Source organism: Ceratotherium simum, chromosome 21, assembly GCF_057802395.1.
Source record: "Ceratotherium simum simum isolate JZ-2026a chromosome 21, ASM5780239v1, whole genome shotgun sequence".
Classification (NCBI taxonomy): domain Eukaryota; kingdom Metazoa; phylum Chordata; class Mammalia; order Perissodactyla; family Rhinocerotidae; genus Ceratotherium; species Ceratotherium simum.
The window spans coordinates 31,316,781-31,340,285 of NC_141920.1; the positions used below are offsets into that span (position 1 = coordinate 31,316,781).

At 39.9% G+C, this 23,505-nt stretch overlaps 1 protein-coding gene across 2 annotated transcripts in view; it reads right to left on the reverse strand.

The window, feature by feature from the left end:
• Positions 1-23,505, reverse strand: part of DNAAF9 (dynein axonemal assembly factor 9) — a 143,458-nt gene that overhangs the window by 73,178 nt on the left and 46,775 nt on the right. The window contains exons 9-14 of one of the 2 annotated variants that reach the window (XM_087445541.1): positions 16,318-16,373; positions 13,437-13,572; positions 5,781-5,862; positions 4,425-4,461; positions 1,350-1,434; positions 87-163 (exon numbers count right to left, since the gene is read on the reverse strand). In XM_087445541.1, coding sequence (XP_087301667.1) covers positions 87-163; positions 1,350-1,434; positions 4,425-4,461; positions 5,781-5,862; positions 13,437-13,572; positions 16,318-16,373 — 473 coding nt within the window. Of the gene's footprint in view, positions 1-86; positions 164-1,349; positions 1,438-4,424; positions 4,462-5,780; positions 5,863-13,436; positions 13,573-16,317; positions 16,374-23,505 lie in introns of both variants that reach the window. The other variant, XM_004433804.3, reaches the window with a different exon arrangement.

The window sequence follows — 23,505 nt, forward strand, 5'->3', positions numbered from 1 at the left end:
CAGAATATCAAATACAAGGGAGAAAAGAGTCTTAAAAAACAAACATTAAAAAAAATTCCTTATAGAAAATATCAGCCATTGCTTACCGTAGGGCTGCCTTAAATTGCATCAACTCAAAGGAATCTAACCCAGATCCCAGGGTCTGCTCAGCTACCTCCTTGGCCTGTAAAACCAGTAACAAAACAGACAATTAGCTTTCACAGCAGGAAAGAGTACACATCACTGATAGGAAAAGCCCTTCTAACAGTCGGCCAGGAGAACACTGTGCCCCTCCCCTCTACGTGACCACTTGGTATACATCAATAGATTAAAGTACAACATCGCGTTAAGGGAAACAGGTGCCTGCTTTCTTCAGGTTAGGCGCACAGGCAATACTTCATTCAGGCAGGTGGGCACTGGAACCTGATCTGCAGGTGAGCTGTAACCAGCTGGGATGGTGCCATTGTGAGGTCTGGAAAAGTGCTTTCTCCTCCCCTGCCCCCTGGCCCTGGGGGAGGGACTACTGCCTCAGTTTCTGCCAGATGCTAAAAATATTCAAATACCTAGAGTTACAAAAGATTAGTCAAAAACAAAGGTGCGAGAACTGACATTGAAGGACATCCCATTGTTTGCATAAGCTTTCAGCTAAAGGGCTGAGAAACCCCAAGTTGGTACCAGGGAGTCAAGTTCAGTGAGGAGGAGGAGAGATGGCAAGGAGCTGGTGACTAGGCTACAGTCTCTCTGATATCTACATCATACACAACCTTTCCAATGTCAAATGGCTTCCTTCAGGAAAGGTCCTATTGGCATTGGGAGGCATCAAGCTGACTCTTCTCATCTCCTTACTGGGTCAGATATAGGAATCCAACTCAGCAGGGCAGGGTAACCGCCAAACAGCAAGGAAGAGACCGGTCAGAGAATGAGAACACGTGCTTGTCTAGGAAAGGCAAGTCAGATTTTCTAATCTTTAGTTGTTTTTTTAAACACTGAATTACAGGAAATCAAACTATGTAGCTCAAAACAAACTTACCTAACTTAATTAAAATTCCCAGTAGAACAATCTATATTTTTATTTTTTAACTTTTAAAAGTCTTACAAAAAAAAACTATTAAGTAAAACAATATGCTAGGAGAATGATTTTCTTTAACACAACCAGACATCTACAAAGAAGTGCTGACTAGTTGTCACTCATAAGACAATGGCAGCTCAGCCACAACAGCACAAGCTCAGAGCTCTAAAGGCATCTCTCTGGTGCCAGCTCCACTGAGGCCCAAGCTCACACTACAAGGTGTCCTAAGAGAAAACAGATGGATAGCAAGTTTTACATTAAAATAACTACTAAGGAAAGAGAAATGAGGTATTTAAATTACCTTTGTTAGACTGGAAGTTTTAGCATAACATGCAATGCCAGCCAAAACAGCCTCAGTAACAGCAGCATATACCTGGGACAAGAGCCTACTTTAAAAACAAAAAATAAGGGTTAACTGCAGCATCACAAGGTTTCATCAAAAGCTACATGCACATAAACAACATTCCCTAAAGAATTGGATTTTTAAACAGAATGAGAAAAGTAAAAAAATGGAACAAGTTGATTTCTAAACCTTTTAAAAGCCATGTGTCCATCTGATTTATACTTTGCTCTTGTTAAACCATGATAAGAAAAGCCAGTTCTTCTTAATTCTGCTCAAAAGACCAACCCTCCCTGTTTGTGATCCAACAGAAGAAAACTCTGTGGGCTCCCTGACCCTTCTATGCGCAGGAACAGCTACAAGGACCTGGAATCCCTTCAGTGTCATGACATGCACTTGCTGCTTTTGCAGGGAGCAACCACACTACACCTTCATGTCATCTCCTCCCCAGGCCTGCTAAAGGCTAGCTGCTACTGAAACCTCAGGGTGGGAGACCTCAGGGGGCAAAGGAGATTATTCTGAGGAGAAGATGGGCTCCGCTTAAATTTAAATTAACAGCTGCAGGCTACTTTCTAAGCAGCTTACCTAACCTAGAGAATAGAGAATGCTTCTAAGGAGCAGCATTCCCTTCCTAAAGTACACCCCACCTTTCCCCTCACCAATCTTGCTCTTTCTCTCTGACTTCTCACTTCCCAAAGTCATTATAAGAAAGTTTTTTTCTTTGCCAGACTGGGACTGTCATGAAGGTTCCTAGAAAATCCAAGTCTGGTTCCCTTTAGGGCAGGGTTTCTTAACCTCAGCATGTTGGGCCAGACAATTCTTTATGGTGGGGTCTGTCCTGTGCATTATAGGATGTTTAGCAGCATCCCTGGCCTCTATCCATTAGATGCCAGTAGTACCCCCGGTTGTGACAACCAAAACTGTCTCCAGACATTGCCACATGTCCCTGGGGGTGGGGCGACTGGTGGGAGTGGTGTGGTAAGGACCTTCCTCCTTTAGAGGAAGGAGACCTAGGAACTTATTAGGACAATTATAGAGAGACGGGGCTCATCCACGAGGCCCTGAAAGGCAAGGGAGGTGCCTGGCAAGGCAGTGATAAAGCCTTACTTAAGAATATGTCTATTTTTGAGCCAGTCCTGATAACCTAGTGGTTGGAGTTCGGTGCGCTCTGCTTCGGCGGCCCGAGTTCAGTTCCTGGGCATGGAACCACACCACTTGTCTGTCAGTGGCCATGCTGTGGCGGCAGCTCGCATGGAGGAACGAGAAGAACTTACAACTATACACAACTATCTACCGGGGCTTTGGGGGGTAAAAAGAAGAAAAAAAGGAGGAAGGTTGGCAACAGATGTTAGCTTAGGGCAAATCTTCCCCTGCAAAAAAACAAAAAACAAAAAACAAAAAACCAAACAATATGTCTATTTTTAAGCCTGAGAATCTTGTAACAGGTAAAGGAAGGCCCAAGTTCCACCAGCTCTGTGATTCAGCAAGTCTCCTGATGTGGGCCCAACCACCCCTCAAGACCAGTCCCTGAAGCAGGGCACCAATGGATTAGGTTTAGGTGTAATGTCTAAGGGTCCAGAATGAAGATCCAGGGCAGTGGCTAAGCACAGTTGGCACGGAAGCATAAGCAAGCACCAAGCAAGACTATACAGACCCACCAACATATGAGAATGTGGTTGACTTGTTGCTAAAGTGAAGAAAACCCACAAAAAAGAATCGTACACACGCTATAATTACAGCTACACAAAACTGAAATGTATAATTTTTAAAAAGCCCAGCAAGATCACATTAAGATGCCAAAGAGGAGGAATTACGGCTGATCTTATTTTCTCTTCTCTATTTTCCAAATTTTCTGTAGTGTGATTATATTACTTACATTATTTTCTTTCCAATAGGCTTCGTGGGCCCTACTCTAGAGATTCTGATCCAGTAGTTCTGGGAACTACTGTAGGATTTTTAAAAAGATCCTTAGATGATTCTTTGTGGCCATCACTGTTGGTCTTTGGGAAGCACTGGTCTAGACTCCACTAGTTTATGCTGGGATATTTAACTAGGTCATAATTGAACTCTATTATGTTCATATTACGGAAGGAAAATTCCTTTTTGGAATGCAGTAGTTCCAGCACTGTTATGGACTGAATTGTGTCCTCCCAAAATTCATGCTGAAGCCCTAACCCCTAAAGTGACTGTATTTGGAGACAGGGCCTTTAGGGAGGTAATTCAAGTTAAATGAGGTCATAAGGGTGGGGGCCCTAATTCCAACAGAATTGGTGTCCTCATAAGAAGAGGAAGAGACACCAGAGATCTCTCTCTCTTCACATGAGCACAGAGGAAAGGCCATGTGAGGACACAGTGAGAAGGCAGTGGTCTGTAAATCAAGGAGAGAGGACTCACCAGACACAAACCCTGCTGGTACTTAAATCTTGGACTTCTAGCCTCCAGAATTGTGAGCAAATAAATTTCTGCTGTTTCAGCCACCTAGTCTGTGGTGTTTTGTTATGGCAGTCCAAGTAGACTAACATAAGCATTAATGAGTTTATCTCCTGTCTTTGGTTTCTCCCTAGTCAACACTAGGACCTTTCTAAAGTTACACAACCTAAGTTCAGATCCTAGCTCTGTTCCATAAGCCTGAGCGTCAAATCCAGAGGAAACACTCCTCAGATCAGATGAGGTTCCCACACAGATTCTCCCAATAGGTTTCAAGATGTTTTATTTTTAGGAAAGCCCCTAATAAAAAAGGCACTATGTAGAAGACATACTAAGAAGAGTTATGCCATTTAAATGCACAGGTGTGCAGGCAGGAAGTCTCTGCGTTCTGGAGAGAGGATCAGATGGCAAACCTGGCAGGGTCTCTGGTCTGGACTCAGAGCTGACTGATAGAGGCTGGGACCTCCTGGGAAACTACACAGCTCTGCTCACCTCTTAAACCAGATGTCCTACACAATGCTGATCTCAAAAAGAAGGAGATGGGACAGCCACAACTTCTGAGTAACTCAACTTTGAGAAAGAAAAAATGAAATAGAAATGAAGACTTACATCTGCTCAGTTTTCTTGGGCAGCTGCTTGTCATCACCTGTGAAAGAGGACTATGTATTAAGAATGTGACAAGATCACAGGAGATGCAAACACTTCATAAGGAGGCCAGAATTTCTTAATTTAATTTGAAGGAGATATCAAGAACTACTACTTTTTTTTTTTCTTTTGAGCAAAATACAGTACAAGTGCAAACAACAGTGAAAACTGGCTTCTCCCAGTATCCTCCTGGACCTTCACCCCTGACATTGACTGACAACCCACTCAGCATCACCACTAAACACTAGCGAAGACAGAAGGAATCTTAGGTTCTGGAATGTTTTTGCCTTTATTTTTAATTTTTTTAAGTTAGGAGATATAAGTAAACAGGCTTATTTCTGCCTCTTTTTTCATCTCCTTAATTATCTGACCTAAGTTGTGTTTCTTTCCGAGTTTCCCAGCTTATATAAAAACACCCAAAATACTGGGCCGGCCCCGTGGCTTAGCGGTTAAGTGTGAGTGCTCCGCTACCAGCGGCCCGGGTTCAGATCCCAGGCGCGCACCGACTCACTGCTTCTCCGGCCATGCTGAGGCCGCGTCCCACATACAGCAACTAGAAGGATGTGCAGCTATGACATACAACTATCTACTGGGGATTTGGGGGAAAAAAAAAGGAGGAGGATTGGCAATAGATGTTAGCTCAGAGCCGGTCTTCCTCAGCAAAAAAAGAGGAGGATTAGCACGGATGTTAGCTCAGGGCTGATCTTCCTCACAAAAAAACAAAAAACAAAAAAACACACCCAGAATAAAATCTGGTTTCTGACGTACTCTCCTCTGTGGAGCAGTGCTGATATCCTCATTCATTCTAGAAGTTCTTCTCCATATCTCTTTGGATGTCTGGAGCTTCTGGTTACCCCAGCAAGCAGGGCAGCCCTGGTCAGTCTAGCCTTTTGGATGACCCTGCAGCACGGAGCGCTTTCTCCTGTGAATGCTCCAAGCTCGTGGGTACCTTCTACCATGGCCCTTCCTCACTTTCCTCACAAGAACAGCAGACACCTGGCTGAGACCCCCGAACTCCTATAGCAGCCCATATCTCCTGGTATCTCCAACCAGGACTCACTCATCTTTGCCTTCCTTTTGACACTGAGCACACGGTCTTACACATGGTTAGACTTAATATATGTTGAGCTGGATAATTATTCTTCCTGAAATACATTCTGTGAGAAATGTGTTAGGCACATCAGCTCTCCAGCTGGAATCAGAGAGGGAGTTGGTATCATAAGCTTCTGAGGAAAGTAGTAAATCATGAGTCCGTTTCTTGTTTATGGGAGAAACTATTCATTAGGTAAGTTGATGAGATGATGACTAACAGGGACTTACCCAAGTAAGGAACGTGAGTAGCTCCAAAAAAGTATGTTCTTGAACAAGCAAGGGGTCCCTTTGGTGAGACGCACTGTACTACCTGGATGTCAGAAAAAAATAAAAGTAAAAAAGGAGCAGGGACTTAGCTGTGTACTGTTAGAGAAACAAAAAGTATATAGTTAATGGAAGTCAATTTTATTCCACAAACAGCTGATTTATTATTTTTTAAAGGCATGGGAAAAGATCACCTTCAATTGTTTTTCCAAATGTATCGTGTGTGTATGTGTTTAACCTTGTCTATATTGTGCGACTGCTGTTTGGGTCAGCCGAGGATGCTCAGGAATTCACAACTTAGAAGGAAAAGAAGAAGAAATGTGCTTGGATTTTGACTGCTATTAATATTCAATCCAGAATTTTCACAGTAAGGACCCTGGCTGACATGACAGGCAGATGTTGGGGGGCAGCTACAAATTCAGGAAAGGAGGGTCCTACCCAGGTCTCCGGCTTCATTTGTATTTCATCTCCATACACAGGCCTTGCAGAAGAGAGAATATGTTCTCTAGATTTTTAAATTCTTATTCTTCTTCCTAATTTAGTTATTCACTTATATAGAGAAGGAAATGGATATCCTTTTCTCTTTTGAAAATCCAACATCTCATCAGGGTTTCGAGGACAGCAGGTACAAAATGTAAAAATGCTACCACAAGAACTAAAGGAAAGGAAATTAGCACAATATATAAAAAGTAGCTAAATATGACACAAATATTCATTCCTTCTATTTTACTCCATTGCTTAAGGGAGTCACAAGAGAATACATGGCATTTTTCTGTAATATTGTGAACACTGTGAATCCAAGTTACAGATGTGAAATAAGGACTTATTCAGACTAATCTATAATTCACCATAGTGAATATGATCAATGTTGCCATGACCCTAAATGAAAATGCATGTACACATTTCTAACAGTTGGTTAATAGATGTTTTTCCTCAATTAAAACATGTTCCTTGGATTTCCAAATTTTCCCCAACTAAAGGTTTTTTTTAAAGGTGACAATCCGCTTCCTTAGCATGTCATAAATTTGTGTAAGTATATATTAACATCAAATTTATTGACATTTACATTAAAAAAGAAATTGGTACAACAGAATTTGCACATGTAATGTAAAACGGTTCAGATAATCTGGATTTACATGTTTTACACGACACCTATTAATTTGTAAATTATTCTCAAATGGCACAGAAATGGAAAGGGTAAGTATGCTACCTTGAAATAGAGCTGAATGAAGATGAGAGGTCATAATCTAGGACCCCCACCACCCTAGGACTAGATCTCAGGTAAATTTCTTGATTTCATTAGGTTTCTGTGTTTGTAAAATAAGGATCCCCAATTATTACAGAAAGTTGTGTAAAGAACCTCATAACTTTTTTTTAATTGACTATTTTTCAGAGCAGTTTTAAGTGTACAGAAAGATTGATCCAAAAGTACAGAGTTCCCACATATCTCCTCTCCTTCCTTCCGTTTACTCCCACAATTTCCCCTATTATTTATGTCTTGCACTATTATGCTACATTTGTTATAATTGATGAACTAATATTGATACATTATTATTAACTAAAAAGTTTGACATACTTTATTATTAACTAATTATTAACATAGTTTACATTAGGGTTCATTCGTTGTGTTGTGCATTCTATGGGTTTTGACAAATGTATGACATGTGTCCATCATGACTATAATTCATACAGAACAGTTTCACTGCCCTAAAATCTCTTGCACTCCATCTGTTCTCCTTTGCTCCCAAACTCCTGGCAACAACTGATCTTTTAACTGTCTCTATTATTTTGCCTTTTCCAGAATATCATATAGTTGGAACCACACAATATGTAGCCTTTGCAGATTGGCTTCTTTCACTTAGCAATATTCAGGTTTCTCCATGCCTTTTTGTGGCTTGATAGCTCTTTCTTTTTATCACTGAATAATATTCCATTGTCTGGATGTACCACAGTTTATTTATTCATTCATCTACTGAAGGACATCTTGGCTGCTTCCAAGTTTTGGCAATTATGAATAAAATTATTATCAAAAAATTCCTTGTGTAGGTTTTTGTGTGGACGTTAAGTTTTCAACTCATTTGGGTAAATACCAAGGAGTGTGATTAATGGATCATACACTAAGAGTATGTTTAGTTTTCTAAGAAACTGCCAAACTGTCTTCCCAAGTGGCTGTACCATTTTGCATTCTTACTAGTAATGAATGAGAGTTTCTATTGTTCCACATTTTTTCCAGCATTTGGTGTTGTCAGTGGATTTTAGTCGTTCTAATAGGTATGTAATGGATGGCTAAATTATTGCTCTAAACATTTCATCATCCTTACTGACTCTTCTATAAGTCTGTGAGATCCTTAAAGGCAAAGACCATGACTGTATATTCCCTGCACCTAGCACAGTGACTGGCACATAGCAGACACTCAATAAAGATTACTGAAGTAATGAGTGAAAGCCCTTTGGCTTTGGAGTCATACAGACCTAAGAACAGAAACTGGCTATGCCACCCACAACGTTGAGTGTGCACTGTGGTTGGGGTTTTTTTTTGCAATTTTTTTTAGATAAAACTATTTTAAAGTATACAATTCAGTAGTGTACTGGTTTTATTATTGTGTTCTTTTGTCCTTCTTAAAGTTCCAAGATTCTTTCTTTTATCATTTCCTCTTTGTTTTGACCAAACTTCCTTTAGTTATTCTTTTAGGGTAGATCTCTTAGTTTTCCTTCATCTGAGAATGTCGATTCCCCCTTCATTCCTGAAAGAGATTTTCACCGGCTATAGATTTCTAAGTGACAGTTCTCTTTTAGCACTTGAAAAATGTGCTACTTCCTTCTAGCATTTATGGTTTCTGATGAGAAATACGCGTTCATTCAAATTGCTTTCCCATATAGGTAGTGAGGTGTCACTTCTCTCTGGCTGCTTCCAAGACTTTTCCTCTATACTTTTTAGAAGTTTGAATCTTATGTGTATTGGTGTGGATATCTTTGGATTTAATCGTGTTTGGGGTTCACTAAGCTTCATGAATTTATAGGTTCATGGGTTTTTTGGGCCAAATTTGGGAAACTGTCAGCCATGATATTTTGAATATTTTTTCAGCCCCATCCTCCTTCTCCTCTCCTTCTGATATGCCAATGAAAGGAATGTTAAGATCTTTTGTGATATTCCCACAGATTTCTGAGATCTCTGAGGTTCAGTATTTTTTTCAGTCCATTTCTCTGTTGTTCAGATTGGGTAATTTCTACGGTTCTATCTTCAAGTTCACTGATTTCTTTACTCACTCTCTTCCATTCTACTGTAGTCCATTCATAAGTTTTTTATTTTGATTACTGTATTTTTAGTACTAAAATTTCCATTTGGTGGTTCTTCATATCTATTTCTTTGCCGAAACTCACAATTTTAAAATTTATTCCAAGGGTATTTGTAATTGCTCGATGAAGCATTTTGCAATTGCTGCTCTACATCCTCGTCGGTTACTTCTCACATCTGTGTTATCTCAGTGTTAGCATATGATGATTGTCTTTTCTCATTCAGTTTGAGAGCTCTAGTGATTTTTCAATTGAAACCTGGATTTTTTTTAGTGGTCTTCCTAGAGTTTGCACATTTATAACTAATCTAAGTCCACCTTCAAATTATACTTGATACACGTGATATCATTTCATGCGTAGTGCAGGTACCTTGTTTTAGAGTAGTACCATTTCCTCCCTCCCGTCCCTTATGAAATTGCTGTTATTTCAGTTTACTTATCCTTAATATACAATCACCTAATACATTGTTATTTATTAATCTTTTAGATCAATTAAAAATAAAATATTTTATAAACTTTCATTTATTCCTTCTTTGATGTTCTTCCCTTCTTTACGTAGATCCAGGTTTCTGATCTATGTAAATTTTTTTAATGCCTGAAGAACTTCTTTTAACATTTCTTGCAGGGCAGGTCTGCTGGTGATGAATTTTCTGTTTTTTGTTTGTCTGAGAAAGTCTTTATTTCTTCTCTGCTTTTCTTTGGAATGATAATTTTGCTGGATATAGAATTCAGGTTGGTGGGGTTTTTTTCTTTCAACACTTTAAATATATTACTCCACTCTCTTCTTGTTTGCATGGTTTTTGATAAGAAGTCCACTGTAATTTTTATCCTTGCTCCTTTACGGGTAAGGTGTTTGTTCTCTCTAGCTTCTTTAAGATTTTTCTCTTTAATGTCTTTGGTCTTGCGAAATTTGAATATGATAGGCCAAGGTAAAGATATTTTGGTATTTATTCTACTTAGTATTCTGAGTTTCCTGGATCTGTGGTTTTGTGTCTGTCCTTAATTTTGGAAAATTCTTGGCCATTATTACTTCAGATATTTCTTTTTTTTTCTTATTTATTTATTTCCCCCAAAGCCCCAGTAGATAGTTGTACATCATAGCTGCACATCCTTCTAGTTGCTGTATGTGGGACGTGGCCTCAGCATGGCCGGAGAAGCAGTGTGTCAGTGCACGCCCGGGATCCGAACCCGGGCCGCCAGCAGCGGAGCGCGCGCACTTAACCGCTAAGCCACGGGGCCGGCCCTACTTCAGATATTTCTTGTGTTCCTTTCTCTCTTTCTTCTCCTTCTGATATTCCCACTATGCATGTTACACTCTTTGAAGCTGTCTCACAGTTCTTAGATGTTCTCTTCTTTGTTTTTGATGTCTAGCATTTTCTCTGTGATTCTTTCTTAGAGTTTCCATCTCTGTGTTTACATTATCCATCTGTTTTTACATATTGTCTACTTTTTCCATTAGAGTCTTTAATATATCAATCATAATTATTTTAAATTCCCTGTCTGAAAATTCCAAAATATGAGTCATATCTGAGTCTGGTTCTGATGGTTACATTGTTTCTTCAGATTGCTTTTTCTTGCCTTTTAGTATGTCTTGTAATTTTTTGTTGAAAGCCAGACATGATATATCAGGTAATAGGAACTGAGGTAAACAGGCTTTAACACCAGGTTTCATGTTCATCTGGCAGGGAGTTGGATCATGTTTACTATTCTGTGTAGCTGCAGGTGCCAGGGGCTTCAAATTCCTCTAGTGTCATTGTATTTGTCTTTGGGTTTCCATAAGAACTCCTTCTTGAATAGTGCACCCTGAAGCTCTTTTAACAGTAATCCCTATGATTATATTGGAGAACTGTTGGTGTGGTGGTAAGGTAATGGGGAAGGGGAAGAGTTCTATAATCTTATGATTAAATCTTAGTCTGATATTGGGCCTGTGTCCCTGGGCTATGACCTTCACAAGTATTTCTTAGCTTTTTTTTTCTTTTCTCCCTTAGGTGAGACAGGAAGGCTAGAGTGTGCTGCTGGAGTCAAGTAAATGTCCTTCTCTCAGATGAGATAAGGCCCTGGTAAAGTCCTTTTCTTGGAGAGTAGGCCTTTGTTATATTTCAAAATGGTGAATGTTCTCTTTCTCCTGCCAGAGCCATGAGGGGATTTTTCTTGGCTTTTCACCATGAGAACCTGATGGGGCTCCTGGAAGTTAAATCCACAAATGTGTGGGGACCCTCTAAGATTGTGTCCCCCAGGAGTTTTTCAGTCTCATATTAGTCCAAATTCAGCCTCTAAAAGTTCATCAAAATTATTATGTAAGTGTAGCCTCTGCTCCAGATAAGCAGATATTGGCTGTGACTCTCTGGGTTCACCCATCTCTCTAGATTTTGGAGTGGTGGTTTGCCTTGAGACTTCAGTTCTCTGAGTCCATGAAGAGTTGTTAGTTTTCCGTTTGTTTAGCTTTTTTCTTGTTGTAAAGATGGGAGGCATGATTTCCAAGCTCTTTACATGTTAGAGCTGAACCCGGAAGTCTTCTCTGGATCTTATTTAAGTCTGTGTTTTAGTAGGCCTCGTCTGATACTGCTTCAGAGAGTGAACAAGGGAGACTGATGCTTTGTTACTGCCAGGTAGGAGTGGAAGTCCAGGCTCTCCACTCAGTCTCTGTCAACACTTGGTGTGAGTGCAAGTGTGTGTGTGTGTGTGAGGGGGTGCTCCTTGTTACTGCTGGGCAGGCGTGGGAGTTCAGGTTCCCCAGTATGCCTTTGCTGATACCACCCAGGCTTGGGAGAATGACAGACACAGTGGGTAAGGCAGTGGCCTTGTTATCTCTGAGTGGTGGTGAAAGACCTGATTTTCCATTGGCCTCCAATAATACTACCCCAAGGAGGGACACCTCATTTCTGTTGGGTAGGGGTGGAAGTCTAGGCTCCCCTGTGGTCTCCACTGATACTGTGTGTGTGTGTGAGGGGGTTCATTATTGCCCACAGGGATGAAGTCGTGACTCCCCACTGGGCCTTCTCTGACACTACCCCAACAGGGGTAGGGGTGACGGGATGGCATCCTATTACAGCCTGGCAAGGGTGGACATCTAGGCTCTTCACTCAGCCCTTGCTGGCGCGGGTAGGGGTGGAGATGCAGTTTTTTCTGAGGGGTTTAGCTGGAGTAGAACAGCTGTTGTCTGAAAGGTTTCTGTCTTGCTAGGCTGTCCTTTTCCTGGTTCTTTGGCCAGAGAGAGCAGGCTTTTCTTGGGGTTTTTTATGTCTGTGCCTATTGGCATTTTCAGGTTGCTGGCTTCTCTGGTATCCAGTCTGGGATATGTAGGCAAAAAGAGACTCCAGAAAACTCAATGCCATTTTGTTCCTTTGGTCCTGAGGTTTTTAGCCAGTCTGCCGCCTTCTCTCTACTTTTCATAGTCTTCCTATGTTTCTTTTGTACATAATGTCCAGGGTTTTCAGCTGTACTTAGTGGGAGGAATAGGGAAAAGTATGTCGACTCCATCTTCTCAGAAGCAGAAATCAGATTGTCTCGTTTAGTTTTGATTTAATATGTATAGTCAACAAGTAAGATTACATAGAGAAGCTTACGCCATTTGGCATTTTCTGTGTATTCCAAGAGTGCTCTGAGGGGTTAAAATGGGGCCTGAGCCCTCCCTTTACAGGCCAGCAAGATCCTGACAGCACATCCATTCAAGTAGCCCTATATCCCTGACTAGCTTGGAGGCAGATCTTGGATCTCAGTCCAGAGACCTGGGTCTCATGTTCTCCAAATCCAAACTGAAAAATAATAGTATCTATCTCCCCAGCTCTCCTGATTGTCAGCAACATTTTGAAAACACTTAAAATGCCATAGACTTTTACAATCATTAGAGTCTCATATTTCAGCCTAATGTTTCCTTTAAAAGAATGCAACAGACAATTTACCATCAAGTGCAAAAATCTTCTCCCTGGAACTCTCAATAAAAGAACAGTGATCCTCAAGGTTTATGGCCTGAAGTGTAATAGTCAGGACATAACAAACTTAGGCTTGGAATGACTCTATTTTCAAGTTAATTTAAGATTATTTTTCTACTGATAATACTACTCTGACAACATAGAGTTTGGTTTGTGAAAGTATTTTTTTAAAACCTTTTTACTTCAAATATTTAAAAATTAAATATGTTTTCAAAATCATACCTAGTACTTACATAAAAATACATATAGTCAGTTTCCAATCACTTTTCACTCTAAAACAACTTCAACTTAAAGGTTAAATCAATACACTAACTGGAAACGTTCCCTTTATCCAGCTCTGCTCCTCCCTATTTGAAAATAAAACCAGTTAAGCACACGGCAGTCAAGCCACTCACCATGTGTTTGGCAAAACTCCCACTGGGACCAGTGCTGCGTACCAGGTGCCCTTCAGAAGGAAAGTTAAAGTTGCCAGCATTCAGGTTTTCTTGCGTGGAGTGATTACCAAAGAGAACAAATGGCTGCCTGTTAGGGCTGGAGTGGCAAATCAAAAACATGTGAGTAGAAAAGAGATTCCTGGCCCGGGCAACCACCCAGGGAGTGAGATCTTGGGCTTTTCTAAGTGGTGTCCCGCAGTCTGAGCAAGGTGGTCAGTACAGTCCACCTAATGCTCCTTGCTGGTTGGGAAGGGACACCAGACATCTCTGAATCCTCTTACTGACCCACAGGGAACAGTCACTTAGGGACATAACTAAACCCAAACCAAGTTTATATTTTCAGCTCATCCTACTTTTTTTTTGTCTGTGTGTGAGGAAGATTAGCCCTGAGCTAACATCGATGCCAATCCTCCTCTTGTTTTTGCTGAGGAAGATTGGCCCTGGGCTAACATCCGTGCCCATCTTCCTCTACTTTATATGAGACGCCGTCACAGCATGGCATGACAAGTGGTGCGTCGGTGCGCAGCTGGGATCCGAACTCGCGAACCCCAGGCCACCGAAGCAGAGCATGTACACTTAACTGCTATGCCACCGAGCCCACCCCCTCGTCCTACTTCTTCAGGAGAAAGTTCCAGAAGTTCGCTGTCCATGATGCAGAGATGAAGCAAAATCCCAGTATTATACAATAGCATTTTAGTAGAAATATAAACTTTAAAGAATGATAGCAGCTGTGATACTTAGACTGCAGACATAATAGAACCGTTAGCCCTTCCTGAGTAGCTTTCAGGAGGAAGCAGCAGAGTAGGGTTGCAAATGTTCTCACCACCACACCTACCTGCCCCTGCCCCCATCCCTTTTTCTCCCTCCTCTCTTGGCTAGACTTGTCTTTCTATTTTTGTTTTTGTTTTTACATTCTGCTCACTTCTCAGCCCACTTCAATCGACTCCTCTCAGTTGTTTCACTCAACTTGCTCTTGAAGAAGTCACCAAATGCCTTTTATGTAGCATACAGCAAATCCAATGGACAGTCTTCAGCCCACCCTTCCTTGGTCTCTCAGAAGCACCTGACACCCTCCTCCTGCAAGAGCTGTTGCTTCTCAGTCTTCCTTGTCAGTCATTTCCTCCTCTAACTGGCCTCTGAACATTCCTAGGGTTTTACCTTCAGCTGTTTGCTCTCTCCTATCCTCTCTCATGATCTACCTCTTAAACCTGTTCCCCTTCCAGTTTTTGCAGTAAATAAACAGCACCATCATTCATCCAGGGACTGAGCTAGACCTGAGAGGCCTCCTTCACTTCTGTTCCCTCACCCTCTAAATCCAATCAACTATCCAAATTTCACTTCTATTTGTCCAGTTCCCTCCATCCACATGGTCATAAGCCTAGTCCATGCCACTATCATTTCTTCCCTGGACAACTATAATGTTTCCCTGCTTCCACTCTTGCCCTCCTATAATCTATTCTCCACCTTGCAGAGAGGACAATCTAAGCCCCGTGGCTTAGCGGTCAAGTGCACACGCTCCGCTACTGGCGGCCCGGGTTTGGATCCCGGGCGCGCACCGACGTACCGCTTCTCCAGCCATGCTGAGGCCGGGTCCCACGTACACCAACTAGAAGGATGTGCAGCTATGACATACAACTATCTACTGGGGCTTTGGGGGGGGGGGAATAAATAAAATTATAAAAAAAAAAAAAAAAGATAGTTTCTGCCATGGACTGAATGTTTGTGTCCCCACAAAATTCATGTTAAAATCCTAACCCCCAAAGTGATGGTATTAGGATGTAGGGCCTTTAGGAGGTGATTAAGTCTTAAGGACGGATCCCTCATGAATGGGATTATAAAAGAGGCTCTTAAAAAAGAGGTTCCAGAAAGATCCCTCACCCCTACTGCCATATGAGCTTATAGTTAAATGACAGCTATCTATGGGAAAGGGGGCCCTCACCAGACACCAAATCTGCCAGTGCCAAGATCATGGACTTCTCAGTCTCTAGAACTGTGAGAAATAAATGTTTTTTGTTTATAAGCCACCAAATTTATGGTATTTTTGTCATAGCAGCTAAAACAACTAAGATAGTTTCCTTTATCCCTTACCGTTTTCTTAAATTGCCCTTACTGTGTGTCATGTGGAAAATTCTTTGCATTTCTTTTCATTACTCTTAAAAATACTTCCTTAAGCTTCATGCAAACAGGTGCTCTTAAAAATAAACATTACTCTGATTTTTTTCTGAAGCTTAATCAACCTAAGTGACACTTTGGCCAGAAAAAGATGACTCTGAGTTCCAGCCAGGGTAGTTTGTCTCACTATCAGATTGGATTGGAATTTGGGAAGAAAAGAGAGGAAAGATCTACTCTCATCTATCCACCAATGGAAGTATCCCCTGCTGGGCCCTCCTGATGATCATGACAAGAGAGGTGCCGAAGGAAACACTTCAAGAAAACAAATGCAGCAACCCTCACTGCTCCAGGTCTTCCTGGGGCTGGACCTTTACGCTCCACCCCTTTACTTCCCACAAGCCACTACTGATCCCTGTCCAGCCCTTGGACACTCTGCTTCCACTCACTTTCCTGGGCTAGGGATGGAATAAAAAAATTACTTTCTTTAGATTTCAGCAAGCTACAGTGTTTTAAAAGCTAGTTTACTATAAAACTATATTTTAAAAAGTACAAAAATACAAAAGCAGTGAAACAGATGACCTTACAAAGTATGGATTTCTTACCTGGTGATAGCTAAAGTCAACCCATAATTTCCTGACTCTAGCTTCTGAACTTATATGCTCCACCAAATCCATCCTCCTTGTCAACCCCATTTTCTCTATTATTCACCATTCTACCTCCAAAACCTTACCTGTTTTCAGTTATATGGCTGGAGATCATTCCATGACTGAAGTAACTTCTGAATGGCTAAAAAAGAAGCCAACATCATATGTATTAAGATCATAATTTTATAAAACAATCACAAAAACTCTCATATATGCATGTATGTACGTACGTATGTAGTGTGTGTGTGAGAGAGAGTGACAGAGACAGAGTATGAGAAAGTGAGAGAGAGAAAGGGAGATGTATGTTTGTAGATTATTATAAGAACATGGAAGAACATGGTGGATAGCAAAATGAATTGTGGGGACAGGTAGCAAACAAACAAAAAACAGCAAAGAAAAAAAGACAAAAGGCTACAAAAGGAAAGTAAAGAAAAGAAATTCCTGGGGCTGGCCCAGTGGCATAGTGGTTAAGGTCATGCACTCCACTTTGGCGGCCCGAGGTTTGCGGGTTAGGATCCCGGGTGTAAACCTACACACCGCTGTGGCGGTGTCCCACATACAAAGTAGAGGAAGACTGGAACAGATGTTAGCTCAGGGACAGTCTTCCTCAAGCAAAAAGAGGAAGACTGGCAACAGATGTTAGCTCAGGGCCAATGTTCCTCACCAAAAAAAAAAAGGAAAGAAATTCTTGTCAAATTTTATAGTTTTTAACTACTGAAAGGAAACTGGACCAACCACCATCTACAGTCCAAGTTACTAACCATGTGGGAATTTTTTCTTCTATTTAAAAATTTTTTTTCTTTGTTTCCAATAAAGCAATATATATTAATTCTAATGTACTAACTTAAAATCAGCAATGAGGAACAATCCAAGGAACTCATAAGTACACTGATGTAAGTTTCCCAGGAAACCACAAAAGTACTTCTCGGATCTGGTGTACTTAGTGCTAGGCTACGCACTAATCAAAACTGATACGCAGGGCCGGCCCCGTGGCTTAGTGGTTAAGTGCGCGCGCGCCGCTGCTGGCGGCCCGGGTTCGGATCCCGGGCGCGCACCGACGTACCACTTCTCTGGCCATGCTGAGGCCGCGTCCTACATACAGCAACTAGAAGGATGTGCAACTATGACATACAACTATCTAATGGGGCTTTAGGGGAAAAAATAAATAAATAAATAAAATTATAAAAAACAAAACAAAAAACTGATACGGAGGGTCAGTGTCAAAAGGGTTCAAATTTCAAAAGGCAATTTTAATCCCCTAAAATAACATCTGTTGGTTTTTCCCCCCAATTAGATAAGTAATAGATGCTTATTTTAGAATACAATAAAAACTGCCTACAATCTTTAAGAACTGTTAACATTCTTGTATATTTTCTGCAAATCTTTTTTCTATGATCCATTCATAGAATATATATGATTGTACCAATGTTTATTAAATAGTCCTCTATTCTTGGAAATTTATATTGCTACTGAGACTTCTTATATCATGAATAATATTGTAATGAACAACTGTTTAGAAATTTTATCTGCAGCTCTGATTCTTTCCTTAAGGCAGATCTGGAAATGAAATTATAGGGTAAAAAGGCAGAACTATACTGCCAAATTGCTTTTTAAAAACGTTTCATCAATGTCCACTTCTACTTACAATATATGAGTGTGCCCAGCTCAGGGTATCATCATCAGCGCTGTCCATTAAATATCCATTTAAAAATATATTTGCCAAGTCCGAAACAAATGGGACAAGAAACAAAGGAAATGCAAAAGAACTGGAAAATAAGTGACAAAACAGCAACATTAAGCCCTCATATATCAATAATTACCCTAAATGTAAATGGACTGAACTCTCCAATCAAAAGATACAGAGTGGCAGGATGGATTAAAAAGCAAGACCCAACAATATGCTGCCTCCAGGAAACACATCTCAGCTCTAAAGACAAGCACAGGCTCAGAGTGAAAGGATGGAAGACAATACTCCAAGCTAATGGCAAACAAAAGAAAGCAGGTGTTGCCATACTCATATCAGACAAAGTAGACTTCAAGATAAAACAGGTTAAGAGAGACAAAGAAGGGAAATATATAATGATAAAAGGGACACTCTACCAAGAAGACATATCACTTATAAATATATATGCACCCAACATAGGAGCACCAATGTACATAAAGCAACTATTAACAAACCTAAAAGGAGACATTAACAACAACACAATAATAGTAGGGGACCTTAATACCCCACTTACATCAATGGATAGATCATCCAGAGAAAAAGTCAATAAAGAAATAGTGGACTTAAATGAAAAACTGGACGAGATGGACCTAGTAGACATATATAGAGCACTCCATCCAAAAACAGCTGACTACACATTCTTCTCAAGTGCGCATGGAACATTCTCAAGGATAGACCATATGTTGGGAAACAAAGCAAGCCTCAATAAATTTAAGAAGATTGAAATCATAACAAGCATCTTTTCAGACCATAATGCTATGAAACTGGAAATCAACCACGAAAAAAAAAAACTGGGAAAGTGACAAAAATGTGGCGATTAAACAACATGCTACTGAACAACCAATGGATCATTGATGAAATTAAAGGAGAAATCAAAAATTATCTGGAAACAAACGAAAATGAAAATATGCCATAACAAACCATATGGGATGCAACAAAAGTGGTCCTGAGAGGGAAACTCATAGCAATACAAGCCCACCTTAATAAACAAGAAAAAGCCCAAATAAGCAACCTTAAATTACACCTAACAGAACTAGAAAAAGAAGAACAAACAAAGCCCAAAGTCAGCAGAAGGAGAGAAATAATAAAAATCAGGGCAGAAATAAATGAAATTGAGACCAAAAAAACAGTAGAAAGGCTTAATGAAACAAAGAGTTGCTTCTTTGAGAAGATAAACAAAATTGACAAACCCTTAGCCAGACTTACTAAGAAAAAAAGAGAAAAGACTCAAGTAAATAAAATTAGAAATGAAAGAGGAGAAATTGCAACGGATACCACGGAAATACAGAGGATTATAAGAGAATACTATGAGAAATTATATGCCAACAAATTGGACAATCTAGAAGAAATGGATAAATTCTTAGACTCATACAACCTCCCAAAACTGAACCAAGAAGAAATGGAGAATCTGAATAGACCAGTCACAAGTAAAGAGATTGAAATAGTAATCAAAAACCTCCCAAAAAATAAAAGTCCAGGACCAGATGGCTTCTCCGGTGAATTTTACCAAACATTCAAAGAAGATTTAATACCCATCCTTCTCAAACTATTCCAAAAAATAGAGGAAGATGGAACACTTCCTAAACCATTCCACGAGGCCAACATCACCCTGATACCAAAACCAGACAAAGACAATACAAAGAAGGAAAATTACAGGCCAATATCACTGATGAACATAGATGCAAAAATCCTCAACAAAATATTGGCAAACTGAATACAGCAATACATTAAAAAGATCATACATTATGATCAAGTGGGATTTATACCAGGGACGCCGGGATGGTTCAATATCCGCAAATCAATCAACGTGATACACCACATCAACAAAACAAAGAATAAAAACCACATGGTCATCTCAATAGACACAGAGAAGGCATTTGACAAGATACAACATCCATTTATGATAAAAACTCTCAACAAAATGGGTATAGAAGGAAAGTACCTCAACATAATAAAGGCTATTTATGACAAACCCACAGCCAACATCCAACGGGGAAAGACTGAAAGCCATTCCTCTGAGAACAGGAACGAGGCAGGGCTGCCCACTCTCACCACTCCTATTCAACATAGTACTGGAGGTTTTGGCCAGAGCAATTAGGCAAGAAAAAGGAATAAAAGGAATCCAAATAGGCAAGGAAGAAGTGAAACTCTCACTATTTGCAGATGACATGCTTTTATATACAGAAAACCCTAAAGAATCCGTTGGAAAACCATTAGAAATATCAACAACTACAGCAAAGTCGCAGGGCACAAAATCAATCTACAAAAATCAGTTGCATTTCTTTTTTTTTTTTTTCCCCAGTGAGGAAGATCAGCCCTGAGCTAACAAGCATGCTAATCCTTCTCTTTTTGCTGAGGAAGACTGGTTCTGAGCTAACATCTACTGCCAATCCTCCTCCTCCTTTTTCCCCCAAGCCCCAGTAGATAGTTGTATGTCATAGTTGCACATCCTTCTAGTTGCTCTATGTGGGATGCGGCCTCAGCATGGCCGGAGAAGCGGTGTGTCGGTGTACGCCCGGGATCCAAACCTGGGCCGCCAGTAGTGTAGCACACACACTTAACCGCTAAGCCACAGGGCCGGCCCTCAGTTGCATTTCTGTATGCTAATAACGAACCAACAGAAAGAGAGCTCAAAAAGATAATACCATTTACAATTGCATCAAAAAGAATAAAATATCAAGGAATAAATCTTACCAAGGAGGTGAAAGACCTATACAATGAAAACTACAAGACATTATTGAAAGAAATCGATGATGACATAAAGAAATGGAAACACATCCCATGCACGTGGATTGGAAGAATAAACATAGTTAAAATGTCTATATTACCTAAAGCAATCTACAGATTCAATGCAATCCCAATCAGAATCCCAATGACATTCTTCACGGAAATAGAAAAAAGAATACTAAAATTCATATGGGGCAACAAAAGACCCTGAATAGCTAAAGCAATCCTAAGAAAAAAGAACAAAGCTGGAGGCATCACAATCCCTGACTTCAAAACATACTACAAAGCAATAGTAATCAAAACAGGATGGTACTGGTACAAAAACAGCCACACAGAACAATGGAACAGAATTGAAAGCCCAGAAATAAAACCACACATATATGGACAGCTAATTTTCGACAAAGGAGCTAAGAACATACAATGGAGAAAGGAAAGTCTCTTCAGTAAATGGTGTTGGGAAAACTGGACAGCCACATGCAAAAGAATGAAAGTGGACCATCGGCTATCGCCATTCACAAAAATTAACTCAAAATGGATCAAAGACCTGAAGGTGAGACCTGAAACTATAAAATTCATAGAAGAGAATATAGGCAACACACTATTTGACATTGGTCATAAAGGAATCTTTTCGGATGACATGCCTATCCAGACTAGGGAAACTAAAGAAAAAATAAGCAAGTGGGACTTTATCAGATTAAAGACCTTCTACAAGACAAACGAAACCAGAATCAAGATGAACAGACAACCCACCAGCTGGGAGAGAATATTTGCAAAACGTATATCTGACAAGGGGTTGATCTCCATAATATATAAAGAACTCACACAACTGAACAACAAAAAAACAAACAACTGACCAAAAAATGGGCAGAGGAAATGAACAGACAATTCTCCAAAGAAGATATACAGATGGCCAACAGGCACATGAAAAGATGTTCAATATCACTAATCATCAGGGAAATGCAAACCAAAACAACACTAAGATATCACCTCATGCCCGACAGAATGGCTATAATCACCAAGACAAAAAACAACAAATGTTGGAGAGGATGTGGAGAAACAGGAACCCTCATACACAGCTGGTGGGAATGCAAACTGGTGCAGCCTCTATGGAAAACGGTAGGAGATTCCTCAAAGAGTTAAAAATAGAGATGCCCTATGATCCAGCTATCCCACTACTGGGAATCTATCCAACGAACCTGCAATCAACAATCCAAAAAGGCTTATGCACCCCTATGTTCATTGCAGCATTATTCACTATAGCCAAGACGTGGAAGCAACCTAAGTGTCCCTCAACTGACGATTGGATGAAGAAGATGTGCTATATATATACAATGGAATACTACTCAGCCATAAAAAGACAAAATCGTCCCATTTGCAACAATATGCATGGGCCTGGAGGGTATTATATTAAGTGAAGTAAGCCAGAAAGAGAAAGACAAACACTGTATGATCTGACTCATATGTGGAATATAAACCAACACATGGACAGAGAAAACTGTATTGTGGTTACCAGGGGTAATGGGGGTGGAGGGTGGGCACAAGGAGTGAAGGGAGACATATATATGGTGATGGACAAACAAAAATGTACAACCCAAAATTTCACAATGTTATAAACTATTAAAACATCAATAAAAAAATATATTGATATTTGCCAAGTTGATAAATGAAAATGGTACCTCATTGTTGTTTTACTTTACATCCCTTTGCTTTTTAATGATGTAGAATATTTCAGATATGTTCAATGGCCATTTAGATTTCCCTTTGGCAATTAACTGTTTATTTACCTGCTCTGGATGTTCATCAATTGGAGTTTTGGTGTTTGTCTTATTGATTTGTAAAAACTCTTTATACATTAAAATAATCATAGCTAAAATTTACTGAGGGTTTACCACGTGAACTGTGATAGGCACTTAAATGTAATATCTCAAGTGATCCTAATAACAACCGAAGCCGTTCATTCCATTATTATCCCCTCTCTACAGATGAGCACCAGGTCACAGAGCTAGTGAACTGCATAGCTGGGATTCTAACTGGGTAGTCATTTGGGAAAAAGAAATCAAATTAGATCCATATCTCACATCATACACACAAAAAAACCCACAAATGAATTAGGGATCTAAACGTAAAAAATTAAACCATACAAGTACCAAAATGGTGAATTCCTCTTTAACCTTAGATTAAAGCCTTTCCCTATAGAATGATTCAAAATCCAGAAGCAATAAAAGGAAATACTGATAAATTTACAGGAAGATAAAAAAAAAAATGCATGGCAAAAAAACACCATAAACAAAGCAATTAATAAATGGGAAGAAATAATTGGAATATATACCACAGACAAAAAGTTAATAGCCTAAATATATAATGAACTCTTAAAAACTAAGGGACAAAAGACCTAAAACCTATGTTCTCTAGTTCAGTTAATAATATTGTACCAAAATTTTTGTGAAAAATTTCAAACGTGAAAAAATGTTTAAGCTCACTCCACTAGAAAAATACAAATTAAAACAATGAGATACCATTTCTTATCTATGAGAATACCAAAAATTAAAAAGCATAACAACACATTCTACTGGTGAGGCTGTGGTGAAACAGGCACTCTCATATACTGCTGGTGGGAATGCAAATTGGTACAACCCTTTTGAAGGGAAATCTGGCAATAGCTAACACAACTACATATGCACTTACCTTTTGACCCAGCAATCCCATTACTAGGTATACAAACCTCCAATAATATGAAAATACATACGCACAGAGTTATCTATTATAGCAATGTTTGCAAGGGCAAAATATTGAAAACAACCTAAATATGCATACATAAGAGAGT